The sequence below is a fragment of the Pollachius pollachius genome (assembly GCF_949987615.1).
Source record: "Pollachius pollachius genome assembly, chromosome: 5".
Classification (NCBI taxonomy): Eukaryota; Metazoa; Chordata; class Actinopteri; order Gadiformes; family Gadidae; genus Pollachius; species Pollachius pollachius.
In genome coordinates, this window is record NC_136938.1 from 5,884,420 (window position 1) to 5,894,983 (window position 10,564).

The window sequence follows — 10,564 nt, forward strand, 5'->3', positions numbered from 1 at the left end:
CTCAGGGGTGTACATTTTCAAAGACAATTTATCTGAACGGCTAACTCCTCAGCAGGCCCCCGCTCCCCGAGAGTGCTTTTGATTCTCCGAATTGTCTTTAAACAATTACTGGGCGGAGGAGCGTGAGGAGCGGGGTCTGTTGGTGATATGTTTTATCTAAATCACAGGCCGCTCCCGGGCTGCCACGCCGGCTAAATAAATAGGAGAAGAAGGAGGGAGAAGAAGATAAAGGCTGACATCCAATGTATTAGAGCTCAACACGGTTAGATTTGAGGCACGGCGAGGGCTGATGCTCCGTCGCTCGGAGCGCAGAGAAACTCGCTCGCTGCTTTAGTGCGGGGGCTGGGAGGACAGTGGCACTGCAGCGCTCTCTCTCTCTGTCTCTGTCTCGCTCTCTCTGTCTCGCTCTCTCTGTCTCTGTCTCTGTCTCTGTCTCTGTCTCTGTCTCTGTCTCTCTCTCTCTCTCTCTCTCTCTCTCTCTTTCTCTCTCTCTCTCTCTCTCTCTTTCTCTCTCTCTGTCTCTGTCTCTCTCTCTCTCTCATAACGTGTTGCTATGCAAACACAGTGATGCAAAGGAAACCTTGAAACCGACAAATACAAAACCCAGTTCAGCGGTTCCCAAACTTTGACTCTCGGTGTACTACAAAAGTGGATGAATACAAATGCATTGGCCAAGCAAAGAGGGCTCTATACTCAAGTATGACTGATGGTGAGAGGGAAACAGAAAAAGCAGAGTGTGTGTTTTTGTATACGTTGGTGTAGTATTTGTTCTTGCATGCAAGCTTAAGAAATCTACATCTGCTCTTGCCAGTGTGTGTGACTGTGGGTGGGTCTTTGTGTCTGTATGCATATCTGTATGTCAATGTGTGTTTGTGTGTGTGTGTGTGACTGTGGCTGTGGGTGTGTGTATGCATATATGTGTGTGTGTGTGTATGCATACATGTATGTGTTTGTATGCATACGTGTATGTGTGTATACGTGTGTATATGTGTGTGTGTGTGTGTGTTTATGTGCATGAGTGTAATTGCCTGCCAGCACGTGTGTGTGTGTGTGTACTCGCATGGGCTTACGTTTTCGCACACGTGTGTGTGTGTGTGTGTGTGTGTGTGTGTGTGTTTTTGAGTGTGCTCCCGTGCACACGTGCGTGTGTTTGTCAACAGTAAGCCTGGATGTTCTTCGCACCGTGAGCCCATCTGGCTCTGCGGCTCTGAGAGACGAGGGGCCCTCAGAGCAGCAGGCAGTCAGCTGGGGCCCGCGGAGCGCCCACTCAGCGTAGGAGACTATTAGAGTCGCCGGGGCCTGACACATACGGCTCACACTGATGAGCGCGACGGCTTACACCGCTCTGCGCTCCAAACACACCCCCACCATCATCACCATCAGCCCCACCACCATCATCATCACCAACACCCACACCACCGCCGGCGTACAGGGGCCCCCTCTTCCCTCTCCTCTCGACACCCAGGGGCCCGGACCCCCCATCGCCCGACCACACACCTCTTGTGGCTCTGTGGGCGTTGCTGCCGTCCTTTGACCATGTGCCCCGGCCTCTCAGCCGGGGCACATGGTCAAAGGACAAAGGTGTAGTGACACTCAACACCGCGAGGGGCCAATCAGGCGGCGAGTTGACTCGAGGGTCATTTCTGAAAGATCCACCGTCCTCAACCGCCCTCAACTGACAACATCAACAGCAACGACCGTGTTTATGTTTTACATGCTTCAAACGTGTGTGTGTGTGTGTGTGTGTGTGTGTGTGTGTGTGTGTGTGTGTGTGTGTGTGTGTGTGTGTGTGTGTGTGTGTGTGTGTGTGTGTGTGTGTGTGTGTGTGTGTGAAAGTGTCTTCCCGGGAGATCCATAATGGCGGTTGGAGGAGAGCATCGACTAGCTTATCCACAGATGGTGTGCCGGCTTATACCACAACACAACACAGAAGTAGGTACAAAGGAAGGGAGTCCCCTCCCAGGACAGCAGGAAATGGGATCCGAGCGACAAAGGATGCCCTGTGTGCGTCGAGCTGCTACTTATCTCCTGCAGGAAGCAGAGGCAGATGTAGTTCACCTTACCCCGGGTAAATACCTGCCAATCACAGCTGCCTGCACCCCACTCTGTCCCTGGGTGTAATGTCAAGTGTTCCCAAGAAGGGCATTCAAACCCGTTTCTGTGGTCTTTTGCGTCTGGCTCTACCTCGTCACAGAGCTGACAACCTCCTTATAAAACGCCCGTATATCGTGCCGCATAACTGACCTGACTTTTTGTCAAAAACGTATCACACTGAGTAAATGCTGCTACTATTACCTGGAATAGGCATGTGTGTGTGTGTATGTTGGTTTATGTGTTTGGGTATTTGTGTGTGTGTGTCTGTGTATGAGTGTGTTGGAGGCTATTTTCGAGCAAGTTTGGGTATATGTGTTTTTGTGTATGTATGTACGTGTTTGTGCGTGTGTGTGGGTACCACTTTTTGGTATATGTGTATATGGGTTGGCTTTATGTGTGTGTGTGTGTGTGTGAGAGGCTATTTATGTGCCTGTTTGGGTGTTTGTGCGTGTGTGTTTGTGTCGGACGTTATTTGTGTGCTTGTGCGTGTCTGTGTCTGTGTCTGTGTCTGTGTGTGTGCGTCTGTGTCTGTGTCTGTGTCTGTGTGTGTGTGTGTGTGTGTGTGTGTGTGTGTGTGTGTGTGTGTGTGTGTGTGTATGTGTGTGCCTGACTGACCTGGGGCCTCTTGCGGGACCATCTCAGACAGGTCCTGCAGGTGGATGAAGAGTACCAGGCCCCCGGCGGCGAACAGCAGCAGGAACCAGAAGGAGCAGAGGAGCATTCTCTTCCGCCGGCGCAGGGAGTCCAGCGCCATCCTCCAATCCATCCACAACACCACCCAATGCACCGTGTAGCAGCCTGGACACCGGCTGCAGAGAGGGGGAGGGAGACAGGGTATTAGAGGGGAGAGCGAGAGAGAGAGAGAGAGAGAGAGAGAGAGAGAGAGAGAGAGAGAGAGAGAGAGAGAGACAGTGTAGCAGCCTGGAGACCAGCTGCACGGGGGGGAGAGAGAGGGGGGAGACAGAGAGAGGGAGACAGAGACAGAGGGAGAATCAGAGAGAGAGAGAGAGGGAGACAGAGAGACACACACAGAGAAAGAGATCAAAGTGAGAGAGTGAGACAGAGAGAGAATCAGAGAGAGAGAGTGAGAAAGAGAGTGGAACAGAGATAGGGAGATAGAGAGAGACACATAAAGAGATAGACAGAGAGAGAGAGAGAGCGAAAGAAAGAGAGAGAGAGAGAGACACACACATAAAGAGATAGACAGAGTGAGAGACAGACAGACAGACAGACAGACAGACAGACAGACAGACAGACAGACAGACAGACAGACAGACAGACAGAGAGAGACATAAAGAGAGAGGGGGAGATGGAGACAGCGAGCGAGAGAGAGAGAGAGAGAGAGAGACAGAGAGAGAAAGAGCGACAGAGAGCGACAGAGCGAAAAAGAGAGAGAGCGTTGAACGAATCATGAATAAAGGATACAAATAGAGGACGTGCGAGCAGGAGATGTAATAAAACAAGAGGTAAGCTATGTGGAGAGCACAGTTACAGCTCACATGCTGATGTTCCTTTGTTATTAGTTCCTTCTGGTCGCCTGAGGAACTGTTCTGATTAAGTGCAATAACACGCCAAAAACTATTATTTTATCCTCTCTCCCCCCTCCGAAAAAAATACCTGCTATGCATTTTTAGGTCAGACTACAGAAGTACAATCAAAAGCAGTGCCTCAGGCCCTTTTCCCCGTGACTTGTTGAAGGTATGCTAATCTTGTGACGCCCCAACCCCCATTAGAGGATGTTTGTCATTTAACTTGACTCTTATTGCCAAGCACCAGAAAACAACAAACACTCCACGCAGGTCAAGAAACCATGCCTGTGCTTTGGGGAAATCAACCAGGGCTGATGGAATAAGAATTCCAAGCTTTTTCCATCTTCGAAAGAGCAGTACGGGGGTCCATGTGAAAAACAAAAGCCGTTTTTTTTGTTGCTGATGTGTTCGGAGCAGAGGTCTTATAGTATTGATTCACAAGCTTGCACGCAATCCAAGCCAATGTGACACATGGAACATAACGACCATCCAGCAACATGACTTCTACTTCCCTCCTAAAGGTTAAAAGGCAAGAGGGACTTGGTGAAACAAAACATGTCGTTTCTGACAAGCCTGCAGAGTTTTGCACATCCCTTCACGACACGTTAAGGCACAGCGCTGACACGTCCGCCGTCGGCAGGGTTTTGTCTACACGCTCACGCTAAATAACTTGCTTTCTTTATCCAGCTCTGAGGTGTTTCTGTAACGTTATTATTCAGAGACGAAATATGTATTTTTGGTGCAATTATAATCATAGCTTCCTGGCCAGCCTTTCTACGATATCCACCTGCAGTGGATATTGTTGGACTCAGGCCTGCAGTGGATACTGTTGGAACCAGACCTGCACTGGATATTGTTGGAATCAGACCTGCACTGGATATTGCTGGGCTCAGTTGATGTTACAGAGACAGGAAAGGTGTCTCTGGTCTAACGGGCACTGGGGAGAGAGCGCGTGCCCGATCATTATTCATGTTCAAATGACTAATTAGGCAAGCAGGGGGTCCAATTTCAGCACTGCAGTCATAGAAACAAAGATGAACAGTATAGGTGGTTGTTAGGGTTGAGGGTTGCGGTGGATGTTGAAAGCAAGACAGGGAGAAATCTTTGTTGTGTTAGGTTGAGGTGATGCGGAATGAAGAGACGGAGGTAGAGAACATCAGAATACATTGTGTTGTTCAACAGGCCAGTGGAGAAGTGTGCCTGCTGTCTCAATCAGGCACACTTGGTGACCAGATGTTTCACGAGAAAAACAACCCACGAAATAATGAGCTATCGTAAGAAAGTACTTTGTGCCGCATAAAAAAACAAAAAAAGCTCTGGAAGGAGATGCTTTATATTTTTAATCAGAGAGGTAAATACACATGCTAATTGTCAACATAAATCCATCATGTCTGCTGTATAAGCCAATATTGAATATGATAAATCTCGACTGAACTTGTTACAACCTGTCCATCATACTAGCTGCCAATGTTTGCCCATGGACCACCTGAAGATAACGAAAAAGCTTGGTAATCACCTTTGTGACAGCTGTCTTGCAAGCTTTAAAACTTACAAACTTATTCAGCTTTTATTCAGTAGGTGACTGAGTTGATTGGACCACCTGGAAGAGTCCATTCTATTTGAATTGGCAGGAGAAATGTTTCCTCATATATATATATATCCCTCCTCTATGACCATAAACAAATAAGACTCATTTATAGAATGGTATATAGAATAATTCATATAATTTAATAAAGAATAACTTAACTTTAATGATCATGACTATGTAAGATGTTGTGTTAAGGTTTAATGTTTGGCATCCTCCCCTCATGTTTCCATTTCAGTTTAAACTGCTAATCTGTACCTTCCTTCCTGATTCCTTGAGACCGGTTTCTTTTATTCAATGTCTGTCGACTGATGTGTTGCATCAGTTAATGTTATTAGTGAACGTTTTTCTTTACCCCCTGGAATTTACATAAATTGTATTTGTATATATGATTCAGGGTAGAAAGAGTTTGGTAATTTTAACCTGCGTTGTCTTCTGTATAACAGCTAGATAACATTTCCATTCCAATCCAACACACTTTTTTGTCCAGATGTGTGGCATCACACTTTCAATACAAGTATGTGTCACTTGGTCTGCTTGTTGCTATGGTTTGTGGGTTGACAGCCTAGTTCTCCATCTGGCGGTATGTATGGCCCATAGGAAATGATGCACTGTATACTTGAAAAAGGTAGCAGGAAAATAACCATATTTACTTTCTCATTTATTCTCTTACAAGGTCGAACATGAACGGAAATACTCGTCATGATGCCTTGTTAATCATATTCATTTATTTTGAAATGTTCTATTTAATTTAATATAATCAGTTTCACAACAAAAAACAATCCACTTTATCTAGCCCTATAATGTATTTTGATGCATTGGCTCACCAAACAAAAGTGAGGAGATAAAAATCAATTTCACCTCCTAGCTTTTCCGAGAAATCTCATCATGAACCATTAGCTATGCTTAAATGGTTGCTATACCAACATGTTTGGCTATCAGTGTCACATCTTGCTTATACAGGCCCTAATTCGGTACCTCATTTCTACATGTGTGGTTTGTTCGTTTTCCTGTGCATTACATTACAACCGTGATTCCAAAGCAATTACGATAAACATGTTTTTCATCAGCACTTAAACTCATTTTACATTGTATGGCTTCACACAGAGGCCTGATTGTGTTTGTGTGTGTTTGTGTGTGTGTTTGTGCCCGTCTGTGTGTGCTTAAGTGTGTTTCTGTGCGTTAGTGTGTTTCTGTGTGTGTGTGTGTGTGTGTGTGTGTGTGTGTGCGCATGCACATGTGTATGTTTGTGCATGTATGTGTGTGTCTGTGTTTGTGAGTTTGTGATAGCCACAGCATATGTGACGGCTTGCGTGTGTGTGTGCGTGCATGCATGTGTGTGTATGAGGGTTGGTGCGTGTGATGGTTGGGGGTCGTTAGGGACGAGAGGGGTCTGTGCAGCCGGGGTCCAGGTGCGAGCGGAAGACGGGGGTCTCAGTCTCCCACGGAACACAGGTAATGATTGAGCCAAGAGCAGCGGCATGAGGGAGCTCACTCCACCGTCCTAGCTCCTCGGAGCAGAAGAGTTGTGATTTTGATTAGCGATTCAACGGTCCATGTAGGGGCGGTGGTGTTGCTAGGCAATGCACCAGGGAGTGGAGAGTACAGCAACGGAGTTGGAGTTTGAATGATGTGTCGTTAAGGTAAAACCATCATTTCTTAACTCATGATGATCGCAACCATTCAACCTTGCCTTAAATTACAGCTACAGATACCTTTGCCGGCACGATATCGTTGTGTTTTTGTTACCGAGATTGTGAATCAATCGGATGATTTTAGAAATGGCCATTTGTTATTGAATCGATGATGGGAATCAATTGGCCGTTTCCAGGTACCGGCAAACGATATTGTTGGTAAGGCAATAATAACGGTAGAAAGAACATGAATGGAACACGCTGGCATGGAACAGAGAGATCAACGGGGAAACTCTGCACTCCATCAATGTTTCTATTACCATTAATCATGAAAAATAAACATCAGTTAGGACTATCCACGTTTGAAGGAAAATTGTTTCTATTGGAACCACATATACATACACACATATTTACTTTAAAGAACTATGAACAAAGCCAAGAATAGGGTTCTCTTAACATACTATAATACATGAAATATAGCATATTATATGACTGTACAGCTAAAACCACTCTGCGGTATCGTTGCTACTGGTGGATAAGCGAGTTTGACTGTAAATTATTCCACCGTAACACGGTGGCTACTGTACTGACTCAGACTTTACTCAAGCAGGATGATTTAAGCAAAAATGCAAATGAACAGTATGCCGACTAGAGCTGCTTGCTGGTTTCGCTTCAGGAACCACATTAATATCTTTCAACTACCCGGACATAACCCGGACAAAAGATAATTAGGAACTACAAATAAGGGGAAATCTGATTGACTTCTGACACCCGACCGCATTAAAGCAGAACTTTGACTAATTCAGTCACACTTACTAAAACATTTTTACAAGTTGCGGAGTGATCATAAGGAACACATGAATACGAGAACCAATTTTTCGAATCGTGATTCCACAGTCATGCTTTAAATGTAATTTGTTTTAGCCAACCATAACCATGTTGATCAGGACGAAACAATTCAATGAACTTTGACACACTGTCGTTAGCATAACATGTTCTATACAAATCAGGACATAGTGTCACCGACCAGTTGAAAATCATCTGTTGTATTATTGAGGATTGGAGATCTGACGACATCATTGTCCCCGAATCACCCCAACCGTAAAGGAAATTCACTTTCCCTTCAACGTGAAGCTATGCTCATGAGTGGATTCCCAAAGAACAAGAGTCACCCCACCGATCCCATGATTGGCAGGTTCCGTGCTGTGCCACTCTTTTGCTATTTCAATTACCAGTCTGGGGTCCTTGCGCCTGACTTCAGCGTTAAGTAGCTCTTTGATGCAGTCATTAATGCCGTCACTCATTCTTTTTACACTTGTGTAAAACGACATAACATGCACGACAACACTTCAACGATTGTTTACAACAGTATCACAAGGAGATAGTGGCAGCGAATGTAGCAGACAGCTAGCATAAAAACTAGCTACCAATGAGGTATAAATGGTGGTTTACAACAGAGTCACAATGGGATAGCGGCGGTGAACGTTAAAGACAGCTAGCATAAAGCTAGCTAACAATGAGGTATAAGTGGTGGTTTTCAACAGGGTCACAACGGGATAGCAGCAGTGAATGTATCAGAGAGCTAGAATAATGCTAACGGTAGCAATCATAGCACAAAGCCGCGCAAGGCATTCCAGCATCCGACCATAGGATGGGGCTCGTGGGGGAAAGTGAAGGAAAAGTATCCCCCCAAGGTGATCCGTCCTCAGTTTCCCCATAGGAGTTCCTCACAGGCCCTGTAGACACACACAACACAAGCCTAATGTATTGTCTATGTGTTCAGGGTGTATATCCCTCCTGAGAGGAATGTGTGTGGACTGTGGGCACAATTCATTCATGCAGTGACACAACGTCATGGAAGCAGCCTTGTTGTTGAATAGGCTCGCTTCCAACTGCCAGCGTGGCCCAGAGTGGAAATATGTTTGTGCAGAATAATACCATTAAAATGGCCCATTTCATGTGTGGAAAAAAAAACGACCCTTTCGTTTCTCTTCGAGTGTTTGAAGTTCATATTGTAAAAAGAACATCAAAGAATATGCATCTTGATATGCATTTTAGATTAAATCCAGCAGCAGTGATATTATTTTTTGGATTTCCCAACCAACGTGAGAAATGATATTTCATATTTTAATGACTATCAACAATATATCAAATATCTGGCCTCACTAAATTGATACATCTGAGCAATTCAATAGTCGAAACAACCATCCAATATAAAATTCTTATTTTTTATATTAACATCAAACCTCCCACAACACAATATTTTGTTGCGAAAAGTGGAGTGAAGTTAATATGTGAGAAATATGATTTCACTCCATGCAAACAGAGCTTTCCGTTCCTTTTGAAGTTCAAATCACAAAACATACTTTTTTTCAAAAGATAATGCTTTCCGAACATATCCTTCTCGTAGGGAAAACCGCAATATAGTTTATTTTAATTTGAACGAGAAATTCCTGAAAGCAATATTGAGATTTTGTAAAATCTTTGAACAAACCAAACCAAGCGTACGCGTTTCCATCAAACTCTCCGAGCCTCTCTCTCCGATCAGATAACCGATGGGGGGGCTGAATCAAACACAAACACACAGCCAATCACACACTCCTGGCAGAACCAATCAGCAGCCTCTCTACAGCAACACATGCAGCCCGTCAACACAAAATTTCACTTGCCCTAGAAAAATGTTCCAGGATAATGTTATTTATAGTCTTCATGTCTGATACCTTGTGAATCTCAGTAAATAAGTTAACAACATTGGCCGACAAACAAGGACACACAGACACACACAGCCATGTATCATTAATAAATAACGACTGCCTGCACGGGGAGTAGGGAAGGAGGTAGGAAACGGGAGGCGCTTGGATCACGTTCAAAGCGTGGCCAATTGTCTTTATTTATGACAGCCGCTGATCTCTGATATGATTTAATGCTTTCTCCACGCTTTGGTGATGGAGATTAGACATCAATGTTGAAAATGAGCCATCAGCCAGCAGCACAGTGAGACGAGGACTGAGGTGGCTGTCAGGAGCACAGGAGCTGTTTATAAATAAATGTCATCGCACTTAGCCGATATTCTGCAGCAGAGAGGGGGACGTCCACGCAGGAGTGTCGCTGCAATGGTGACTAAGTATTTGCTCTGTCTTGCTAACGGATGCGTCAGGCCTTTAACGTGACATTTTCAGGCTCCAATGACACATTATCATTTCAGTCAGCGCTCCCTTAAAAAGATCCCTCAGTTAAAGTGTATCGAGTAAATCCCTGTGAAAGTGATGCCAAATGTATTCTCTCCTTTGTATGACTTAAAGTAGCTGTAAACACCGGTTTACAGCCACGCACATGTTGTGCCATGACTTCATGGGCTCATTCTGTAGCATTTTAGTACCGAAACTTGTGTTCACTATGTTTTCTATTGTATCCATCATTTTCCTCAACCAACTACAAAACTTTTCTAGTGGGTACAGCCACATCATGGGTAGAATTAGTGTTTTTGTACACACTTGTTGGACTAAATTATGGATATCTCAGGAGCACCAGAATAAGGCGTCCTATACTGCTTGCTTTTGTTAGAACAAAACAACAGTTCACATACATCGCTTTTGTACTGTATAAGTACATCTCTAATCCTTGAATCAAAATGTCAATTAAGGTTAATAAAGTTTGACCTTTATGTTATATGCTAGGGGGAGAAATCAAACCACCGTTGAACTGGCCTTAACTGGTTTCAA

The 10,564-nt window shown here is 44.7% G+C and overlaps 1 protein-coding gene across 1 annotated transcript in view; it reads right to left on the reverse strand.

Moving 5' to 3' along the window:
* The window catches only part of chst8 (carbohydrate (N-acetylgalactosamine 4-0) sulfotransferase 8), a gene marked incomplete at both ends in the record, with an annotated part of 103,551 nt that extends 100,736 nt beyond the window's left edge, over positions 1-2,815 (reverse strand). Inside the window, one exon of the mRNA XM_079737146.1 lies at positions 2,710-2,815. Within this exon, the coding sequence (XP_079593272.1) occupies positions 2,710-2,815 (106 nt within the window). The remainder of the gene's footprint in view (positions 1-2,709) is intronic.
* Between the last annotated feature and the right edge of the window lie 7,749 nt (positions 2,816-10,564).